Below are 21,063 nucleotides of genomic sequence, written 5' to 3' on the forward strand. Positions count from 1 at the left end.
GACCGATCGACCGTCCGATGTGCGAGAACAGTACGCTGCTGCCAGGAGCGAGCGTGTGTGAGTGAGCGCAGTGCGGAATCGAGAGTGCGCGCGCCCCGGCGGTTGGTTTCCTGCTGTCTTGTGGGCTCGACTCGGTTTCTACCACCGCTGCCGACGAATTGGCGTAAATCGGCCCAGCCTCGTACTTTGGCGGCGTGACTGGCGCATCGACCATACTGAAGTCCAGTCATTTCTGACCACTACTGGCTCTTTCTAGCGGACCTAATTCTTTGGGTTCCAGTACGTAAAACGTATCGGTTTGGCGGGGTTTAATTGATTCACTCGAAAAATATTCACACGACCAGGGCTTGGGGCTCATCCGGATGGCGGCGAGCGGAATAGGCCTGCAATGGCGAGTGTGTGGGCCGACGCCGTGGATGGCCCGCCATCCGGTCGTGCTAGCTGGCGGCCAGGACTTCGAGGAAGCGCGGCTTCTCGTGGATGTTCGTGATGCCCCGGCGTCGGTCTGCTCCGCCGATAGCTCAGCGGCAGTGTAGCTTTTCATTTTTTTCTGCATGGCGCGTGGCTCGAAGAGTATCCATCTCGACGGCGGGCGGGTGTGTAAACAATCCCGTGTCAGCCTGCACGGCGTCGCAGAGCTGATCCTCGCAACTGCGTCGGCTTGGATTCACGCAAGAATTCCGGCACATTCTTTTCGGGGCAATCTACGTAAATGGAGATAGGTGCCCCCGGTGATCGCCGCCGGTCATTGACCAGCAAAGGAGCGGTTCCCGCGGTCGTGGGATCGATGGCGCTGAGAAGAAGCCCCTGGCCCGAGAGCGAGCTTCAAGGGCGCGTGGAAAGTGTAGGCTGGAGGAGGTTAAACGAGTCACTGCGACAACTGCACGACAATCAACAGAGGCGGGCCGCATGTGGTCCACCACCTTTATTATTTGTATGGTTCATATCGTCAGATGCCGCCGCCGTTCTACATGCTCGCCACGCGGTTCGTGGGAAGCGGTCGCTCTCGTGCGTCAGTGCGAGAGGCGGAGTGTCGCGTCGGTCTATGGTGGCCTCTATCGCTCTTGTCAGGGTCTTGTCTTGGGGTCTTGGAGAGGGCAGGCAGCGCGGGCTCAGCTCCTTGCGCGGTTCGCCCCGACGGCGGCCTGCAGCACGGTGCCCACAAAGCTCGTCGAGAAGTCGCGGATGCTCGCCTCGCGCGTGAACTTCTGGTTGGTCTTGCGGTCCTCCTCCTGCGCGAGCTGGAGCCGCTTGCGCGGGGTGCACGGCCTGTGAGCAAGCGGAGACGGCCAAAAGAGACTTATTAGTTTAGTTGCCACTGCTTGCTGCGCTAGAGAGCGGCTGGTACCTTTCAGGGATCGCGTCGTCTTGCATGGCTGTTGCTGGCTGGAATCGGGTGCAGTTGGAAAATGCCGCCACACCACTCGCGCGCTGCCCGGCGCATAAGATCGCAGCGCTGCCTCGGATGAGATCAGCAGCATTGGGGGCGAGATGACTACCATCTTTCGCTGGCCCCGCGTTATCTATATCCGTCGTATGGCACCCTCGCCTCAGAACCAGAAGCTCCGCGTGCAGCGCGGATTAATACATGTAATCGGATCGTAACAACTTTGCAGTCTGGGCCGAGCCGCCCTGCAGTTCTACATCCACCACCTCGCAGCCAGCCTCCAAGGAGGCATGTCTCCATAGACTTGAAGTGATTGGCGACCGACCACAGTTTCGCCGCCGCTGGAGTGCATGTTGTAAAATGGCGCCAACGGCCGTCTCGTCAATGGACACCAAACCGTCACCGCTCGGTGAGTGTGTCGTGTACCTCGGCGTGCTCAACTACTTCTTCACCGTGGACGAGGCGACGCCGGTCGTGTCGAGGATCGGCACAGTTATAGGCCACCTGCAGCTCCGCATTACGCCGTACGTGGCAGTGGTGCAGCGCGCCAGCAGTAAGCGGGCAAGTTGAAGTGGCCCTGTTACCCTGCGTATTGTACCAGACCCCATCTCACAAAGTCGTTTCTGCTGCAGTTAGAGGACGAGTTCGTGCCCTACGAGCACACCGATGTAGATAGCACCGAGGAGCAGGTGTATGAGTACATGGATCGCCCGCTGCAGTACCGCGTGGAGCTTCGCCGGCTCAGCCAGCTCGCGCCGCAGCGATTCTCGCATCTTTCGCTGCGCTACACCTTCTTCCGCGAGACGAGCACCCAGACGCCGAGGTTTCAGGTCGACGCGAACGGCGACTCGGGCCCGCTCGGCCTGGAGTTTCGGCACGTGGTGGACGTCAGCGACGCACTGGTCAAGTATGTGACCGGCAGTACCCTCTCGATTGAGGTGCGTGCGTGGGCTTCCGATCATCTCGTGCCTGACACTGACCTCGTCGTCTGCGCGCAGCTTCTAGGCCACACGAGCGCCGAGTGATGCGGGAAAATCTGCGCTGCCCAGCGGATACCTGGCCGGATCCCAAGCACCATCCTCTTTGGATGGCTACACGCACCCGTCTCACGTAAAAGTTCAGTTTGGGGAAGCACACCAACTCGCGAGTTGCAACCGAACGAGTGGCACCGCTACCAGGTCAAGAATCCATGTCAACGTGGCAGAGGTTTCTATTTGGCCTTGCGCTCCCGCAAGACTCGACATCAGGCCGGACACGCTGCCTTTTCATTGCAGCCCCACACTGTAGCTGCCAATTTGGCGGTGCCAAATAATAATCTCACCGAGCACCAACCCCGCTCTTCACAACTGCGCTTGTAGTCTTAATGATCCTGACATACATGGCTCGAATTGGACGAGGTGTTTGCACCGCTGGCATCGTTGTGTAGCCGTCCACGTTCTCAGCCGCTGCGTTGCCGTCCACGGACACTTCAACATCGATTCGTACTTAAACAATGCGACCGTTCACGCTCGACTCGGTCACTTTCAGATACGCCGCTGAGCTACGCCAGCCATGGGGTCACGCGATGTCGACGCGCTGTGGCAGGAGCTGGCGCTGGAGAACGAGTTCCACAACGTCGAAGTCTCTCGGCTGCTAAAGAAATCCATGGCGACGGGCGCCACCTCCAGGAAATTCGCCAAGAGCTCCGGCAACCGACGAGCCGCGCGCGTGTCGGCGACGCAATCGGATCCGGGCGCTTCTTGTCGCTCGGACTGCAAGACAGTCAAGCACGAAGAGGCCTTCAGTCTGCCGAAGGTGCTCAACCGTCTGGCCTCGGAGCAGCGCAGTGTGCGCAAGAAGGCAGCGCTTGCGCTAGAAGCGCACTTCCTGGAGGACGACACCAAAGAGCAGCAGCTGACCCCGGAGGCGGCAGACACAGCCACAGCGCCCGAAGTGTTCGCGGAGATGGCCAAGCCGCTGTTCAAGCGCTTCAACGACCCGGTGGAGAAGGTGCGCGAGATCTGCATCCGAATCACGACCAATTGCATCGCGGAGGAAGAGGATCTGCTCCGCTATCTGCCGTACTTGATGCCAGCTATAACCAACCGCATTAACAGCCAGTACGGTTACGACGAGGAGAACCAGGTATTCTCGCGCGACCAGTTCCTGCATGACGCCTTCAAGCGAGGAAGAGTCTACGTGGCGGAGAACCAAGTCGCTCGGATTAAACCCGACGAGCCATCCGAGGAAATCCGTCTTCTGCTGCTTGGTCTAGTGGACGCTGTCCTGCAGAACGCCTTCGAGCGTCGAGCTTCTTCCATCCTACACGCGTACATTTTTGACATTTTGCTGGTACTCATCAGCGGCGTCCACGACGACTTCCACGAAATCAACATCGCTAGCTGCAGGATCTTGGCGTCAATCAGCAACCACATGGTCTCGGTCACGAAGCACTTCAGCGTAGCAGCCGTGCGCACCCTCATGCCGCTGCTACTTCATCGTCTTGCGCGAGTACGAATCGCTGTAGTGGAGAGCATTCGCGCGTTGGTGACCTGTCCGAACGTCGAGAAGTGCAAGGGCAGCGGTACCGAAGCCATTGTCGATCTAATTGGCCACCGTGACGAAAATGTCATCCCTGTGGCGTCGTTCTACACTACCGAAGTGCGGCTAAACTACTTTGCCAGACTGGATCAAGACAGAAACCCGATGGTGCGCCGCGCCTTCTTCGCAATGATCAGTGACTGGATGGTCAATCTTCCAGATCGCTACGATCACGAATCTCGGTTGTTGCCGTATTTGCTAAGCGCCGTCAGTGACGAAGACACCGCGATCTCCCAAGATGCTTTGAAAACTCTTGAGGTTCTTGGCGAGAGATACGAGCGAGAGCATGGAGAAGAAGTGATTGAGATCAAGCAGTATGGAGTCGACGGGAAAAATCCTACGTACAACTACCGCGCCAAATTACCTGCGCCGTTTGTTGCTGGTCGACCATCGCTGGGTACGAGGCTATTCGTCCGCGGGCGAGCGCGAAGGTTCTTGAACCCAATCTTGCGTGAACTTGCGAACTGGCAAGATGCTACGCGTGCTCATGCAGTGCGACTTCTGAAGTGTGTACTGGTTTACTGCGAGGAGACCATCACTGTAGACGTTCACCTGTTAGTGAACACACTCTTGCGGACGTGGGGCGGTGATCACGATTTACTACCGGAGCTACGGCAGTGCGCTGACCTGACCGGGCGATTTGCGGCTCCAAGAACGTATCTGCCCCTCCTGCTCTCACGTATTCGAGGTGACTCCGACGTTGTCGTGCCTATAGCCGCAACAATAGGAGGCAGTGTCTCCGCTGCTTCGCAGACTTCTATTGCGTTAGAAGTTCTGCACTACCTGCTGGAAGGGTCACCAGACAAAATGGTTCTTCCGCACGTGCCCGAGATCCTGGATACGATTGCGCTCCCTTCCATTCTCGACCTAGAGAGCAAAACCGTGAAGCTAGCATTGGGTCAAGTACTTGTGCAGATAACGAAGCTACTCGAGCGTAAGTCTCTGCGACTAGCGTACAGCTCGCCGACCGATTCTAATCTGACTTGTGGTATTTTCTGTTGTATGTCAGGGAGTGGAAGCGATGCGGTCACATCGTTTTTCTTGGAGCGCGGGCGCTTGACGTCCATGGAGCAGAGCTACTCGAGGCTTTTCGACGTCGGTGTCGTGGTGGTGACCAGCTCGAATTGTTCTGCTGCCGCTGCAATGTGAGTTCACCTGTTTTAACTCGTGGGAGCTAAAACCTTGTCTGTCAGCTAAACTACTAACACGCTCCCGATTCACTAGGGCCGCGAGTGCGCTGCTACGTCTTGTATCCCTTGAGCAGCTTACGACCATGTATCAGCTTTATGCCAAACACAGCGCCTCCCTGTTGCAGCGCGTGCTCCCAGCTCTCCAGGATATGTTGGCTGTTCAATGGTCACCCCACAGCGCTGCACAGCTTGCGTTTGAGCAAGTTCTCACCTCAGCGCCAGTTGCTCTACTGCTGGAGCATGGGTCCGAGCTCAGCAGTCTCTTTCATGCCATCCTCCAACCTGAGCTGCCATCACAAGATCCAACAACCGACATACCTCGCAAGATCAGCAGCCCGATGAATGCTAAAGCAGCAGAGCAAAACGCCATGAACTCACGACGCGCGCGGGCGGAACGATTCGAGAGGGTGCTGAAGGGCTTAGTGGGGCGAGTGCATGTGGAGATTGAGACGCAGACAAATACCCCCGTCGGTGCGACGTACGTAGAGCGCTGGGAAGGTTTGCTATCTGCATGCAAGGCTGCTGCAGCGTGAGGATTCGCCTTCATAGTACATGAGGATTGGCAAACAGACCACAATTCGTCTATATAACTATCCGCACGAAGCGGTTAAGTGTCTCCAGTCCCCCTTTTGTCTTGTCACAGCTCGAGAGCACTTTAGCTACTTGTCTTTCTTGGACTCATCCGCGTTCTCGTCCGTTTGGGGTTGCTGCAGCCAGCGGTGGCGCACCACGAGGCTCCAGAGGAAACAGGGCACGAACGGCACCAGCACAATGTAGAAGCCCTCCAGCTGCGGCGTGTAGAAGTGCAGCACCGATAGCAGAATGCACAGCGCAGTGAAGAAGGCGTACACGCCCGCGACGAAGTTGTAGTTGATGGTCGGCGACGGCGTGAAGACCCCCATATTGGTGACACGGCGACTAACAAAGCAAAAATGGGGAAATTGTGTTTCGGGGCCGTTATTTTGTAAAAAATGTTTATCGGGTGCGTTATTTTCAAGGAAACGTTTTATGGAATAATTCATTTTTTGAAGGGATATAACCCGGTAGGTCAGCCGATAGTGCCGAAATCCGCTGGAGCTTTGCCGTAGCGAACAGACTATTAGACATTTCACAATACAATTCTTAACTGAGCTCGTCTTGTGGTCACCAGAAACGTCATCATCTCGGTTGGTGCTGCCAACATGCTGCTTTAGTACGTCCTGCAAGTGGTGGTACCAAATCGTAATTTGCTGTATAAGGACACAGAAAATTGCTTTATTTGTCCAATCAAATTCCGAGTACCGATGAGATTCAGCCAATTACATTCATTGCGACTCTTGCCGTCTATGCTTGTCGGCAACACGATGAAGGCGGACTACCGTGACCCAGCTTAGTTGACCTCGACGGCGCTTTCTCGCGCGGGTAGTGCTGCGAGAGACTTCGATACTTGGAGCGCACGCTGAGTACACGCTGATGGCCTCCGACACTGTCTGGCCAGCTCGAAGTAAGTTTCTATCTGCTGCATACGTCTCGATCTTATTCATCAGATACCGGGCATCACTGAGGCGCTTCTGGCTGTTTCTATTTGGCATGTCCGCGCCTTCCAGAAGCCGAAGAGGGGGTAGACGCTTCTCAACATTCCCGCAGCGCCATAGCACCCAAAGATGCGCGGCAGAGCACTCAGGAAAAACGAAGTCAGGGGGGACCCGACGAAATCTCCCAGCCCAAAAGAAGGTAGGCAGCGCTGTTCGCTTGTCATCTGGATCCTGCTCGATGTCTTGCTGTACTTCTGACACGTTGTGCTGGCTAACTAGATCGTGAACACCGGCTTCTTCAAGGCACTTCCGTAGAGCGTCATGAAGCCCATCGAACGTGACAGTTCCAGCGCCGATAGCACGCTCTTCCAGCTCATGAATAATATCCTTCACAATTTCGCGGCGGGATTCCTCAATCTTTTCGATAGTTGACAGCGTATTGTCTTGCAGTGCTCTCATTTGGCCTAAAATGGATACATGAGGCGGAAGGCCCGTTGCTTTGAGCTGTGTTTTAGGCCCGGCGTATCCACACTGTACACATGAGCTCAAATTCCCGAGAAGCTCTGGATCCTGAAATAATGCCGTCTCGAAAAGAGGGTGGCGAGGAGGGAGGTGCATTCTGATGTACGACTGATGACGCGAGGCAAAACTCTCCAACAAACAGTAAATGTTCGGGTATCCCTTGAAATACCATTGTAACACCAAGTTTTACCCATTCATCTTGCTCCACAAAATGTGGCGGTAGAATTGCGAGCTCGTGACTACCCGATGGAAGACCAGCAACCGTTCTGCCGACATACATATCTCCAGCAGCCTCATAGCGTAAGTAGGTATTCTGAACACCGCCAAGAGACCACCCAGCACGCAAATGAACCGCGGTTGATGACGGACAAGCTGTCGACCCTGACGCACAGTACGTTGCAGCACCTTTGCGCATCGAATGAGTCCCCAAATCGTTAGAATTGACCCCTCGTCGTTTAAGCTCTGCAGCAACCTTCTCATCCACTAGCAAACGTTGCAGACATTTCCGAAATCGATCATACTGGTCCGACCCAGGGAACAGGCGGTTATCCGTGTCAAAAGAAGTTGTCGCCCAGTAAATTGCAAGCGCCAATACAGGGCAGATACTCGGTTGTAATGGGTTGGCATATACATGCCGCGGGTCTCGCGGACGGTCACCACTCTGATCGTTTTTCATATGAGCAAAATATACTCTTAGCGAGTCTCCACGCCACTCAATGTGTGAGTGCCTTACACCAAATGCGTTCGCGGAGCGACACATTAAATTCCACGATAAAATCAGGTACGTCCGGGAAAAAATGGCGCCAACTCCTGGTAGCGCAAGCAAATGGTCGCAGAGAAATTCATACAATTCAAATGACAGAGGATCCTTCCCCACTTTCACGTTCCCTTCGCCCCGCGCTTGCGTTGTAGCCAACTGTCGTTTCAACCCTTTGAAGAACTGGCGCAACTCGTTTTCCATGAGAGGCCCCATTAAACGGCCGTAGTCTCTGTAGAGATTAAACAACCCAGCGCGATGGGTGTTCAGAGCCGAGTAGCTGAGCGATGAACCATCTTGCTTTCGAAGCGTGAGAAGCCACGTTTCAAAAGCTTCTGCGTCCAAATTATCAAATAGTACGGGAGGGTCGTCGTTTCTTCTGGTGAGCAGGGGTTTAATACGCCGCCGCAATTGCTTCTCGGAGAGTCCCGTCACGTCGCCGATACGGCCTGCAAATGCGTCCGGAATGAGGTTTTGATGGCTCAGAAGAAGCCACGAGATGAAGCGACTGTAGGAGTTGACGTAGGCAGCCCGTGAGCTCGGGGCGACTGTATTATCTCGAATTTGCTCTGCTTGGCGCCTCAGTTCATCGAGTCCGCTGGGTTGTGGGGGATCCATCGCTAATCGACTTATGTAGTGGGCAAGCTGTCCTGCAAAAGAACAAAAGAATGGCTTTGCTTACCCTCTACCACTAATACTGGGTTTTGTATAGGATTTAAAGCCGGAAGATTTCGACGGAGAATGAGAATTTCCCAGTTCAAAACAAGAACTGCTAAGATCAAAACGAGAAAGCCTCTGTGATTTGGTGTGTGCGACAACTTAGAGCGCGCGTAGCGTGATGTTAACTGAAAGAACTGCTTTGTGACCCGTGAGCGCAAGGCGCACACAAAGATTGTCCTCTCACTGTATGGCGACGTGATCGGTCGCTTCGAAACCAACATTGAGACTGCCAATCCGCCTCAAGTATGAGGTGCATTGCTGCGGACCTACGACGGTGCTCAAAGCACTAACGCGGTGTACCTCAAGCAGGAGGATGACGCCGTGGTGACAGGTATGTCCACAGACAGAAAATAGCCGAGAAACCAGTTGTCAAATACTTACTAGGTCGCAGTACTTCGCCAGGTCTATACTATTTCGATCATTTGGTGCATCCTCGTGGCATGGAAGGGCGAGGATTATAGTTTGTTGGCTGAGAGCGAGCGGCTCGGAGCGATAACTACGACGATTTTTGTGTATAGCAATTCAAGCGGCTTGAATGGCTTGAATTATACAGTAAACACTGCTTCCCTGTCAGATCTCAACCAACTACGACATGTAGTCAGGGTTTGGTAGTAGTCTCCAGAATAGTAGCGTTAGTAGGCATATTAGTACTACTATTACTATTACTATTACTATAGCTCTGGGGTTGGAGCAATTAGTAGTACTGTTTATTTAGTAGCCAAAAGAAACATCGATAGTAGTGCTATTATCACTACTAATGTACCCATTTTTCAACTGACTGAAGATCTTCGAATGCCGCACGAGTGAGTGGCTCTCCGGCCTCCCCCCCCCACTCGGCTTCACTCAGAATCCCTCATTCTTCGACTTCCAGACTAAGGTTCACGTGCCATGAAGTGCGCAAAGAGCGATTGTCACTGGAGCGCCATATCGGACTTCTCCGTGCTGTGTATGTGGCCAGCAGGTGCATCACTTATGCAGCAACGAGCAGTGTGATAAAGGTGATCTATCTCAAAGGTAAAGCTGCTGCTTGGGGTTGATTTTGTCGCTTTTGTTGTACTAAGCAAGTCAATATACAGATTCTGCAGTCGTAAGTGTGTTCGCAAGGCTCATCAGCGCGGATGATAGCGACTCTCAGGGACCCACACCCAGCAGCACCTCTGGAATATCGTGTTCCAGCAATGCCACGGTGATCGACCTGAGGGAACCCGAGCTCGAGGAGAAACCAGCTACGGTAAACAGCATCCCGGACCACATCAGTCACGGCCCACCTGCGAATTCAACAGAGTTTAGTTCACCGGCTTGGAAACCCAGTCACGTACAAGAACAAGGAGTTTACGCACATTTGTATTCTGGCTTGGAGACCAAAACCTGGCAGCGATCGCTGTGTCGTGCCAGCCACGCCTCAAATGCCAAGACGCATTTTGTGTACGCCCACAAAGATCATGAGTTGGCCATCCTGGAACTGCAGCGTCGTCAGCATCGTGCGGAGCGCTTCATGGTGGCCCCATCCGCGGAAGCAAAGCGCCCTCCAGCTGCCAAAGGGAGTGAACAAGACGAGAAGCCGACCAAACGCCAAAAGACTTGGTGGAAGGCGCCGGTCAGCCAAGGACAAATCACACGCCATATCGCGCGGTGGCTGATTCGAGATGGTGCGTGTTCAGTTTATAGTTATGTCCAATGTTTTACTGTTGTTTGTTCTAACTCTTGTGTACGATTAGGATTGGCCCACAACCTCGTGACAACAGAGGCCTTTCACGACTTTCTTGTTGGTGTTACAGGTGATATCAATGTCATCATTCCATCCAGCAAGACGTACAACGACATACTTGACAAGCACTACGACACCTTCACCAAGGATACATCCGATGCATTCGCCGAGGAGTTTCAAGAGCTGGACGAGACTCCGTTCATGACGGTCGAGCACGACTTGTGGACGAACAGCTCGAAAAACAGTATAGTTGGCGTTTCCGGTTCCTATATCAATCGTCACTGGCGTCCTGTGCGGCTCGCCCTGCTTGCAGAAGTGAAAAATGATGGTCATGATTCCGAAGGAGTGGCTGCGGTGATGGATGAGCAGCTGAAGGCTCGTTACGGTGTGGATATCAAGAAGATGATTCGATTCACGATCTCTGATACCGCACCTGGAGCCCGAAAGATCTCTAAACAATTTGATACGACTTTGCAAACAGATTGCGCGATGCACGTTCTTAACCTTTGTATTGGTTATGGAATTGGGCTGAGAATGTGCGCAATGAATACGTGAAGGATCCGAAGACAGACGTGTTCGTGAAGAAGCGCGTTGTAGTGACGGAAGGCGGCGCATTTCCCGAGGGTGGTGCTCTCATCAGAAAGCTGCGTGCTCTCAACAATTTTTTCGCGTCGAGTAAGTCGCCTGAGCGTGTTGCCCGACTTAAAGAAGTCCAGCTCATTCTCAAACTACCCCAGTTGGCTGCGCTAATCGATATCGACGTCCGAGTGGCGTCCACGATCAAGCTATTTCAGCGCTCGATCATCAACTACCCAGCTTTCCACGCATTCTTTCAGAATTCGAACTTGTCCAAGAAGGAGAAACGCGTCTTCAACCGTATTACGGAAGCTGAATGGGTTCTAGCAGTGCAGATGGAGGCAATTATGCACCGCGTATCGGAACTAGCTCTCGTCGAATCCCAGTCGGCAACCATGCTTTCGTCTACGATGGGATCTTTATCAAAAGGGGCCACAAATCCAGGACCTTTTAAAGCTCTCCCACTACAGAGTTGATGCAAGTGTCAAATTCCGCTACGACATTTATTCTGCTCAATATCTTCCTCTCTTCGATGCCTTTGCGTCACTTATTGCGCGTTTTAGCTATAAACTAAACTTATTATAATACTGCAAGTAGAAATGGATCCGAGGAATGTTTTGTTACATGAAGGAGCTTCATAAAGCTCATAAGCGGAAGATCACTGCAACGCTGTACCGGTCGCCTGGACAGCAATCGGCTATCGACGGTACTTCTTACGGTACTGCGCTAAGTCCAAGTCTTTGACAGGTTTGTGGCCGATAGTGAAATACCTTGCACAAAATTATTTACGCCGGAACCTGTAGATATCTGTCAACCGGGTCTGCTTATTTGGCCAACAGTTTGTATCTGTGAAACCGTTCCTATACTGCATGACGACTGCTCCGAATGAATGCAAGAACAGCAACAAATCAACTGGAATTACTTACCGTCTATATTTGCAAACTGCATGCACGGCTAAAGGTTGAAACAGTTGATCAAGCCAGTGGGCAAAGGCTTTTGGCAAGCTTAGACTACGGCAATGTTATCTGCAACTTATCGCGTAGTAGTTAATGCAATCATAGATGACTCGAACGCCAGACCGGTCTTAATTTTATTTCCTGAATCGATGGCGCCTTGCTCTGAGTACCAGCACAACACACCCTTTGGCAATGCTTGTCACTGGCAACTCGATCTACACTTGCGTATACAGGGTGTATTTAGATTAATTACACAACGCTCGTAAGTGTTATCTACCGCGGAACTTTTACCGTAGACGAGTGCCTGGACGAGCACACCATCGACATGTTGGGTTGAGCTGCGGGGGTACATAACGTTCTAAATCGCGACAAATTCTAACTTAGATTAACTACCGCGTCTACAACTTGGCAGCGCCTGTTAATCTTGAAAAACAATTAGGACGGCACACAAGCAGCGCTAGTTTATTTTTTTGCTGACCGCGAAGGCATGAGTATGCAACCAACTGGGTGTTGTCTTGTGGCGAACGTTCCACACCGGTAATTCAAGCCATTCTTCGGAGGCTGCACAAGTTTTTTCGGATGCATTGCTGGTTTGCCATAGCTTATTTTTAATAATTAATTTACACTATGCATGCTCAACGTACCCCATATGCTGACTAAGGTCTCGAATCTAGCAAACTCGATGGCGATCCAATGGGTCGTGATATTTCTTTGAGGTCGTACGAAGTCCTGTAAGTACGTAATGGACTACTAGCCAATTGGTTTGATACATGTACGTATCTGCAGCAGCTCTGTAATGAAACCGCAAAACGTGCCTAGCTTAGACTTCGTTGCGACGCGTTCCGCTACTTGAGTTGCGTTGCAGTTTGACACTTGTGCTGCAACGTCCCGGTCGCTTGGACAGCAATTGGCTATCGACGGTACTTCTTACGGTACTGCGCTAAGTCCAACTCTTTGACAGGTTTGTGGCCCCAAATGATAAAGTGCTGATGGATTTGTGGTCCCTTTTGATAAAGATCCTCTACGATGTTCGTGTTGCTTCGTGTGGCATCGGCTCGGATGAATTCATACAAGTTTATGACCTATTGCTTGCACGGAGCCCGTGATGTTGAGACTAACGAGCGAAACTTCCCTCGAATCGAGCTATAGCTTACGAATCTCTCGGACTTGGCGCATCGGTGCATTAAACGAACCCTGCATCAAATTTCCGAGAGGTTCCCCAAGCCGTCCGTGCCGATAGGAATGACGTTGCTGCTTGACCCACGAACAAAATCGTCCGCCAAAACTTTTCTCCAAGTTCCAGACACTGCTGAGGCGGTGACTACCGATATTTTGGAGGAAACAAAACGTCTGATGCGCATTGAGCACCACCGTGTGTTCTACAAGGGGCTGTACGCAAAGGACGACCAAGGAGGTAGCAAAGCAGCTTCTGCCACGAGTTCACCGCCTACAGAGTGCTGCAGCAGTTCTGACAACGAAGCTGACTTGGTTTGCGGTGAAGATGTTTCAGAACCGGCCGGGGATAAATCAGCAGAGGCAACGCTGAATTCCCAGGCGATGCACTATTGGACGAGTGGCTAAACTTCCGGATTGAGTGGTCTGACGTAGCGAGAACGCAGTATCCAGCCAAAGAAGAGTGCGAGAAGGTTTTATCTAAGCTGACCATGCGCGATAGAAAACGCAATGTGTATGTGTAGAATGTTGAGCAGCTTTGCGGGAACATCGACGTGTGCCGTTGGTTTGCGGAGGTTGGTGAAAAAAATATCCGTCAATTGCGAAGCTTGCACGCGTCTGGCGGGGACGTGGGTGTTCGACGGCGTTCCAAGAACGTGTGTTCTCAACTGGTTCTTTCGTGATGAGTCCTCTGAGGACGAGGACCGACAACGAGCGTGCGCAGCGGCAGCTCATACTGCGCTACAACCGGCTCGAGATAAGGCGTATGGAGGCCAGTAAGCACCAGATATGGTAGGCCGCTTTTAGGCATATTAGTAGTCATATTAGTAGTCATATTAGTAGTCATATTAGTACCACCGATACCTCACTACTAAACGATATAGCATTCTACTATTGCCAGAATTTGGATAGTAATAGTAGTATGACTACTAGCCAAAATTCCCACTACTACCAAACCCTGCATGTACGTAGGAGTTGTATGCGATGCTAACTACTGTGTGTTTCTACATGCAAATGAAAACATAGTTTTTATCTATCTCTTCTGGTGGTTGATGAAGCGGAGGCAAAACAGCGCCATCAGCCGTAAGACGACAATGAACAGGAGGACGATGCCGAAGTTGCGCCAGATCTCGTCGTGCTTGTACTCGAACGTGGACTCGACGTACTCCTTGATCGTGGTATGGTCGATGTTGGTCGGCGGGTTGGTCATCGGCTGGCAGCCGAGACTACTGCCAACGTTCACGTACTGCTTCGTCTCAGTGTCGTAGCTCAGTAGCTCGTCACAGTCGCTGAACACGAGAGAAACTAACACACTGATTGAGTATCGCTGAGGTGTGATCGTGTAAAGCCATCGGTACCCGGCTGGGATATCGCTCGCAGGCGGGTTGAAGCCGTAGAAGAGGATCGTAATGGAGTAAATCATCACGCCCACCAGCGCCGCCACGTCGATGCTGGACAGCGAGTGCTGCAATACTTTTGCATCGATCACTGCAAACCGTGGTGTTGGCATGTGCGAGCGAAGCCGAAGGTCGCTCGAAGGTCGCATGGCTGAAATCTCAACTAGCTGTAACCGTAAGACTTATCACAAAGATATTCCTCCCTTGGCGGTGACCATGGAATGCGATGCGTTCCGCATGGAGAGGATGCTGAACTTTACAGGAGCTAGCGAGGGCATGCGCTTCGGCTTCATCAAGTGCCGCTTGGACAAGGCCTTCGCGCTCGAGCTCCAGTCGGAAGACGAGTACTTTAACGCGCTAATATCGCTCTCGGAGTACTCGTTTGGGGCGTTCAAAAAGGACGCGAGCAACCCCATCCCGGGCACTGACATGAACAAGAGCGATGGATCCTTCAATAACCTGTTCCACTACGACTACTCCAACAACGTTGACTACACCTTCATCTATGACTGCCTGGCCAACCCGCTGATCCGAACGCCAGTCTACCAGCAGTACTGCGGCAAGCACAGGGATGAGCTTAATGGGATGTCTGGAGCGCTACCGAGTGGTCACACGCAACCTCATCCCGCTGATGAAAACGCTGCGCAAAGATTTGTGCAGCATCTACTTCGTGGACGTTCTGTACGACCTCATCCGCTTCGAGAGCCGCGATCTGTACGCCTTCATCGCCTATGTGGTCAACCAGTTCAGAGATGGTTCCAGCTTCAAAAGCTTCATCACCGACTTCGGAAAGAAGAGAGCGCGTCAGCTGCTGAAAACCATGAACCGCTCATTCCGCCGCATTGACTTCAAGTTTGTTCTGAAGAAGTATATGCCGTTGCTCTACACGGTATATGCTTACTGCGCCGACGCGCGAGTGGACTGTCTGGACCGTGTGTACGACTACATGCTGAATGAGGGCCTCTCCGTCTTCAAGACGGTACCAAGCAAGCAGGTAGTGGTGGGCTACAAGGTGAACGATCAGTACCGCATCGATGTCCTCGAAACAAGCGCAGTCCTGGATTTTGTGGGGGATCGCCAGTTTCAAATTGCTTCGCACACGCTGCTTGAGAGTCTGAACTTCGGGTTTCACGATGCCCGACTCAAAGCGTACCAGGACATTAGCAGCATGGATCGTCGAATTGGTGGTCAGTTGCGCAAAATGTACGCCAGCTTCAGCTTCAACGGACGCTCAGTTTTCAGCGGCGAAATCATCTGCTCCGAAGATGCGATCGTCGTGGGGTGCTGAAAGAAGAGTGTGAACACTTTCCAGAATTTCCGCTTGGATATTCATATTGAGTCAATTATCCCCAGCAGCAGCAGTGCCGACTCGATGCGATTCATCAAGCACTCGAAATGGAGCTTTGAAGACAATGAGGCCGACGCTTGCTACCTGCAAGACGGGGAGTAACACATGGATGCCGTGAAAACGCGAAGTACTGGGCTGCCTCATTAAAACGCCCGCGACTCGCCATACAAGTCGCCACGTTGCGCTCCATGTAAGTCGTCTTCTGCAGAAACTCAGTGCCTGACCTGCTCGACTTGCGATTAATCTTTTTAAAATCTAAGCAAAATCGGCCATGCTGTGCATTTTCGCGGAGTGAATCAAGTCATCAAGTTGAATCAGTATTCATGGGCACCTAATGGTACAGGCCCAACATGCCCTTCCTCGGTAGCTTCAGCATCACCTAGAGGAACAGCACCTATTTCGAGTTATTTGGCGCGTCCTCATGCTATGGAAGCTTTTCATTGAAAGGCGAGGCTTATAGTTTGTTGAGTGAGAGCAAGCGGCTCGGAGCTACAGTAATTTTTGTATAGCAATTTCAAACAGCTTGAATGACTTGAAATATACAATAAACACTGCTTCCCTGTCAGATCTTTACGTGGGAGTTGTACATGTATCCGATTGCGTGTTTCTACATGTACTAGTAAATGAAAACATAGCTTTTAAAAAAATCAAGTTTTCCGTCAGAAAACGCAACTACATGTAATAATACGTAGTACTTAGTTTTAACTAGTACCGTTAGTAGAGGAATCAAAAGAGTCTGCACCAAACCAAGGTTAGAGTTGACCGTTAGCCTTCTTATTTTATGGTTGCTGTGCTTTCGTCGCCGAAAAGCGCAAACCCTCTTACTTCTTCTGGTGGTTGATGAAGCGGAGGCAAAACAGCGCCATCAGCCGTAAGACGACAATGAACAGGAGGACGATGCCGAAGTTGCGCCAGATCTCGTCGTGCTTGTACTCGAACGTGGACTCGACGTACTCCTTGATCGTGGTATGGTCGATGTTGGTCGGCGGGTTGGTCATCGGCTGGCAGCCGAGACTACTGCCAACGTTCACGTACTGCTTCGTCTCAGTGTCGTAGCTCAGTAGCTCGTCACAGTCGCTGAACACGAGAGAAACTAACACACTGATTGAGTATCGCTGCGGTGTGATCGTGTAAAGCCATCGGTACCCGGCTGGGATATCGCTCGCAGGCGGGTTGAAGCCGTAGAAGAGGATCGTAATGGAGTAAATCATCACGCCCACCAGCGCCGCCACGTCGATGCTGGACAGCGAGTAGATGAGCAACTGACCCATGTAGGTCTGCAACAGCACCATCAGCGACGTGTTGATCCAGTAGAGAACTGCAGTTCCGAAGCCACGGAAGGCCACCATCCAGTAGAAGATGACCGTGTACAACAACATGGAGAAGAAGACGTAAGGAATCTCGACAACGGTGGACCCGAAGAAATACCAGAACGCTCCGTAAGTTTGGGCATTGCGTTCACGGTAGAACGCTGGTCGATCTTCGGACGTGATTGGCAACGCACTGTTGAACGACACCACTCCAGTGAAGTAAGACGTGATGAAGACCATTCCCACGCCAGCATTGATCCCTTGGTATGAAGTGTAGTCCGTGCCAACGTACACAAGACCAAATACAAGTCCCATCAGGGGCATGATCATTAACCGTGTCAGATTCGTCGATGGAGTCCGCCAGTACAAGTTCATGAACCGCCCCACCAACGCCGTCATCTGCGTCCACGAACTCGCCGCGCGCTTCTTGGCGAACACCAGCTCCGTCGATCCAGGCACCGGCACAGACACACCCTCCGACGCCAACTGCGCGTCCATCTCGCGCTTCAATGCACTCGAATTGAACACCTCCACGAAGTCCACTGGGTTGTCGTGCACGTGGTTCACGCCCGCACCAATGCACTCAAGCATCCAAGTCGCAGGGTTATATCCCTCCGGAAGATGCGGCACACCTGGAATCGCCTCGAAGTAGTCCACCATCGTCTGAGCGCGCTTGCCCAAGTCGCCGAAGTACACCGTCTGGCCACCGCGCTTCAGCAGCAGGAGCTTATCGAAGAGCATGAAGACCCCCGTGGACGGCTGGTGAATAGTGCACACAATGGTGCGACCCGTGTCCGCCACCTTGCGCACGCCGTCCATGATGAGCTTGGCGGAGCGTGCATCCAGTCCGCTCGTCGGCTCATCCAGAAACAGCACTCTCGGGTCGGCGGCTAGCTCCACTCCAATGGTCAGGCGCTTCATGCGCTCCGTCGGACTGCCGCGCACAATTTCATCCGCCACGCTCTGCAGATCCAGCAGCTCGAGGCATTCCTCGACCGAGTCGTACTTCTGGCTGTCGGGAACGGAGCTGTCCTGGCGCAGGAAGGCGCTAAACACCAGCGCTTCACGGATAGTCGACGCGTCCGAGTGGATGTCCATCTGCTCGCAGTAGCCCGTGCAACGACGGATGGCCAAGTCGCTGGCCTCGTAGCCGTTGAGCATGATCTTGCCCTGGATGGTGCCTCCGGTCTTGCGTCCAGCGATCACGTCCATGAGCGTCGTCTTGCCTGCACCGGTGGATCCCATGAGGGCAGTGATGGAACCTGGCATCGCGTATCCGCTGATACCCTTGAGCAGCGTGAGGGATTCCTTGGGGTCGTGCGGGTCCGGCACGGAGTACCACAGATCCTGGAAGGCGATGACGATGGGCTCGAACTTCTTGGTGGTCTTCACATTGAGTGTGACGGTATCATTGGTCTGTGCTACCACGACTGGCGTTTTCCTTCCGCTGGTGGGCGTCGTGGCTAGCACATATTCATCCTGATCCGTGGATTCTGTGTCCTCGTCGGTCAATGTAACATGTTCGGGGCTCTCATAGCGCTTGTACTCCAGCACAGCCCAGCCGAGCACCATGAACAGAGCGTAGATGGCAAACAGAACAACAATTCCAATCCAAACCCAGTTCTCGCTGGACGGCACGTCGTACAGTGACAAGAAATACTCGCCCATACTCATCTTGTACTGCGCGCAGTAGTTGACTCCAGCGTATTCACACACGTCGAATGCTGGCGATCGATATTGGCTCACAGCGACAGCGCGCAGACACCAAGCGATCGGGTCCAGCCAGTAGATAAAGATGAAATAGTCGGGAATCTCACTCTTCGGCACAACGAAACCCGCAAACGCCACGAACGTAAAGATCGACATCATGGACACAGGCTTGGCGATGTGCATATCGGGCGTCACGGCTGCCATGAAGAAATACCACGCCGCAAACGCCATCAACGTCTGGAACACGAGCAGCTCATACAGCAAAAAGTTCGCAGCGGTGGCGACGAAGCCGCACATCCAGTACACAATAGATCCAAAGACGATCGTCTCGCCTAGAGCCCACGGGATTTGGCTCGCTGAGCACGCCAGCACATAGGTAGCGGTGCGGATGTAGTTGGCTCGCCGCTGCTTGTAGAAGATGGCGCGGATGCTGCAGTAGCCTGGAACCTGGGCGTATTGGCCGAGGCCGAGGAAGAACAGGCTCTGGAACAAGACGCCCATGGTCACTTGGACATTCGTCGCTTCCAACTGGTAGAACAAACTGCCGTACAACAGAGCGATCACGACCACCATGAAGCCGCGGACGCGGATGAACGCCTTGTTTCGAATCGCCACCAGCATCTGGCGCCGTGTTACCGTGATGACATTCTCAACAAAACTCTGCTGGAAATCCAGCGTCGGCATCATGAAATCGGCCGCAGTCGAGACCAGATCGGCGTTCCAGGGCTCGTTCAAGCGAGCAAGAATATCGGGATAAATGCCTGACCGTTGAAAGTGCTGCCCAAACTCGACCGGCCAACGAGGGTGCCTTATCGACCCTGCAGGGAGGGTGTCCTGGTACTTCACCTGCTGGTTGGTTCCGAGATCCAGCAAGAAGTCGGCCACGTCACGATGCGGAGGGCAGCGGAAGCCCAAGCTCTCGAAGTACGAGAGAGCCTGGTCGCGAGGACCATGGTACATCACCTCACCAGCGTTCAAGAGAATCAAGTCGTCGAACAGCGCGAAGATCTCCGGCGACGGCTGCAGCAGCGAGATGACCACCGTCTTCCCGAGCGTCTTGGCGATACTGCGCTGCGTGGAGATGATGTCGAAGGCCGTGGCGCTGTCCAGTCCCGTGCTGATCTCGTCCATGAGCGTCATGTACTTCATGCCGAACTCCATCTCGCCCGTCGTCACCCGCTTGCGTTCTCCGCCAGACACGCCACGCAGCATTCCATTGCCAAGGATGGTGTCCTGGCAGTTCTGCAGTCCGAGCTGCTCGATGACGATGTCGGGGTAGTGCTGGAACAGCGTCTGCACCGTCTTGAGAGCCTCCAGGTTCTCTTCAGCAGACCCGTGCGTCAGCAGCTCCTCGCCTCGACGCAGCAGCTCGCCGCCAGTGAAGGCGTGGGCGAACTCGAGCGTCTCCTTGACTGTGAGTGTGGGGAAGTGCACGTCGTGCTGGTCCACGTGCGAGACAAACTGCGGCAAGCGGCCGCCGAGCTCCTTCTGCGGCACGCCGTTGTACGTGACGTCTCCGTCCAGCGTGACCCTCTTCTCCAGTGGGAAGCGGCCGCTCAGCACCTTCATGAGCGAAGACTTGCCGGAGCTGGGCTGCCCCAGCACGAGCGTGATGGTGCCCGGCTCGAAGACGCCGCTGAAGTTGCGCAGGATGGTCTTGTGCACCACGTGCTTCTTGGCCGAGAGCTTGAGCGCCGCCGTCTTGAGCGTGTGCGTGAGCGTGGGCAGCTCGCTTCCATCCTCGTGGCGGCCCACGACCACGTCGGCCGAGACGCTGAGGTTCTTGACGCGCACCTCCATCTGAGGCAGCGGGCGGCCCAGAGCGACCTGCAGCTTGGCCGCGAGGTCGTCATTGAAGGCCTGGGATCCGTTGGCCAGCAGTGTCTTGGCCGACGTATCTTTGTCGACTGGCGACATCTTCGGCATTTGATTCGCTAGTCGACCACCTGCCACACACGCCGCAAATTCAAGACTGAGGTGGGTCTTAGCTCAATTTCCACGAACGGGCTCAGCCCGTTGTGGTGCTGCTTTCATCAAGTTGCTCTGATTGGATGATTAGTCGAGCATTTCCGATGGCGTCAGCTCTCGAAGGTCGCCGCTGATTGTGCGCCATGTTGAAGTGGACTTTTGGTGGGCTGTCATCAAGGACAAGATGCCACCATGCACCAATTGGGGTTTTATTTTTACCACGCCCGCTAAGATGACTCGGGGCACT

The 21,063-nt window shown here is 53.3% G+C and overlaps 11 protein-coding genes across 11 annotated transcripts; 4 read left to right on the forward strand and 7 right to left on the reverse strand.

Annotated features, from left to right (window-relative positions):
• Positions 1-967: 967 nt before the first annotated feature.
• Positions 968-1,730, reverse strand: PHYSODRAFT_284958 (hypothetical protein). The gene is made up of 2 exons (XM_009521640.1): positions 1,351-1,730; positions 968-1,271 (listed from the first exon to the last, which is right to left on the reverse strand). Exons 1-2 carry the CDS (start codon positions 1,372-1,374, stop codon positions 1,113-1,115), a joined length of 183 nt encoding a protein of 60 aa, XP_009519935.1. The 5' UTR covers positions 1,375-1,730; the 3' UTR covers positions 968-1,112.
• Positions 1,731-1,747: 17 nt separating this feature from the next.
• On the forward strand, positions 1,748-2,412 carry PHYSODRAFT_479998 (hypothetical protein; the record flags this gene model as incomplete). Its single annotated transcript, XM_009521641.1, has 2 exons — positions 1,748-1,915; positions 2,026-2,412. The coding sequence occupies 2 exons, from the start codon at positions 1,748-1,750 to the stop codon at positions 2,410-2,412; spliced, it is 555 nt and encodes a 184-aa protein (XP_009519936.1).
• A 526-nt stretch (positions 2,413-2,938) lies between these two features.
• On the forward strand, positions 2,939-5,116 carry PHYSODRAFT_484633 (hypothetical protein; the record flags this gene model as incomplete). Its single annotated transcript, XM_009521642.1, has 3 exons — positions 2,939-3,094; positions 3,155-4,905; positions 4,981-5,116. 3 exons carry the CDS (start codon positions 2,939-2,941, stop codon positions 5,114-5,116), a joined length of 2,043 nt encoding a protein of 680 aa, XP_009519937.1.
• A 700-nt stretch (positions 5,117-5,816) lies between these two features.
• Positions 5,817-6,059, reverse strand: PHYSODRAFT_482848 (hypothetical protein; the record flags this gene model as incomplete). The annotated part of the gene is made up of 1 exon (XM_009521643.1): positions 5,817-6,059. One exon carries the CDS (start codon positions 6,057-6,059, stop codon positions 5,817-5,819), a length of 243 nt encoding a protein of 80 aa, XP_009519938.1.
• Positions 6,060-6,461: 402 nt separating this feature from the next.
• Positions 6,462-7,289, reverse strand: PHYSODRAFT_486799 (hypothetical protein; the record flags this gene model as incomplete). The annotated part of the gene is made up of 2 exons (XM_009521644.1): positions 6,462-6,917; positions 7,014-7,289. 2 exons carry the CDS (start codon positions 7,287-7,289, stop codon positions 6,462-6,464), a joined length of 732 nt encoding a protein of 243 aa, XP_009519939.1.
• Positions 7,290-7,524: 235 nt separating this feature from the next.
• Positions 7,525-7,869, reverse strand: PHYSODRAFT_406965 (hypothetical protein; the record flags this gene model as incomplete). The annotated part of the gene is made up of 1 exon (XM_009521645.1): positions 7,525-7,869. A coding segment is annotated over one exon (345 nt), but the record flags the coding sequence as incomplete, so codon positions are not given.
• A 93-nt stretch (positions 7,870-7,962) lies between these two features.
• On the reverse strand, positions 7,963-8,568 carry PHYSODRAFT_478622 (hypothetical protein; the record flags this gene model as incomplete). Its single annotated transcript, XM_009521646.1, has 1 exon — positions 7,963-8,568. A coding segment is annotated over one exon (606 nt), but the record flags the coding sequence as incomplete, so codon positions are not given.
• Positions 8,569-10,160: 1,592 nt separating this feature from the next.
• On the forward strand, positions 10,161-11,606 carry PHYSODRAFT_284961 (hypothetical protein). Its single transcript, XM_009521647.1, has one exon. It carries the CDS (start codon positions 10,166-10,168, stop codon positions 10,931-10,933), a length of 768 nt encoding a protein of 255 aa, XP_009519942.1. The 5' UTR covers positions 10,161-10,165; the 3' UTR covers positions 10,934-11,606.
• Positions 11,607-14,116: 2,510 nt separating this feature from the next.
• PHYSODRAFT_486520 (hypothetical protein) lies at positions 14,117-14,593 on the reverse strand (the record flags this gene model as incomplete). Its single annotated transcript, XM_009521648.1, has 1 exon — positions 14,117-14,593. One exon carries the CDS (start codon positions 14,591-14,593, stop codon positions 14,117-14,119), a length of 477 nt encoding a protein of 158 aa, XP_009519943.1.
• Positions 14,592-15,768, forward strand: PHYSODRAFT_296663 (hypothetical protein; the record flags this gene model as incomplete). Its single annotated transcript, XM_009521649.1, has 2 exons — positions 14,592-15,161; positions 15,184-15,768. 2 exons carry the CDS (start codon positions 14,592-14,594, stop codon positions 15,766-15,768), a joined length of 1,155 nt encoding a protein of 384 aa, XP_009519944.1.
• An 881-nt stretch (positions 15,769-16,649) lies between these two features.
• Positions 16,650-20,765, reverse strand: PHYSODRAFT_344766 (pleiotropic drug resistance protein ABC superfamily; the record flags this gene model as incomplete). Its single annotated transcript, XM_009521650.1, has 1 exon — positions 16,650-20,765. One exon carries the CDS (start codon positions 20,763-20,765, stop codon positions 16,650-16,652), a length of 4,116 nt encoding a protein of 1,371 aa, XP_009519945.1.
• Positions 20,766-21,063: the final 298 nt, after the last annotated feature.

The sequence above is a fragment of the Phytophthora sojae genome (assembly GCF_000149755.1).
Source record: "Phytophthora sojae unplaced genomic scaffold PHYSOscaffold_2, whole genome shotgun sequence".
In the NCBI taxonomy this organism is placed as follows: domain Eukaryota; phylum Oomycota; class Peronosporomycetes; order Peronosporales; family Peronosporaceae; genus Phytophthora; species Phytophthora sojae.

Coding starts and splice junctions, on each gene's coding strand:
- PHYSODRAFT_284958 (XM_009521640.1), bottom strand. CDS start 1,374: ATGCAAGACGACGCGATCCCTGAA. Junction 1,272..1,350: donor AAGACGACGCGATCCCTGAA/AGGTACCAGCCG, acceptor CCGCTTGCTCAC/AGGCCGTGCACCCCGCGCAA.
- PHYSODRAFT_284961 (XM_009521647.1), top strand. CDS start 10,166: ATGGTGGCCCCATCCGCGGAAGCAAAGCGCCCTCCAGCTGCCAAAGGG.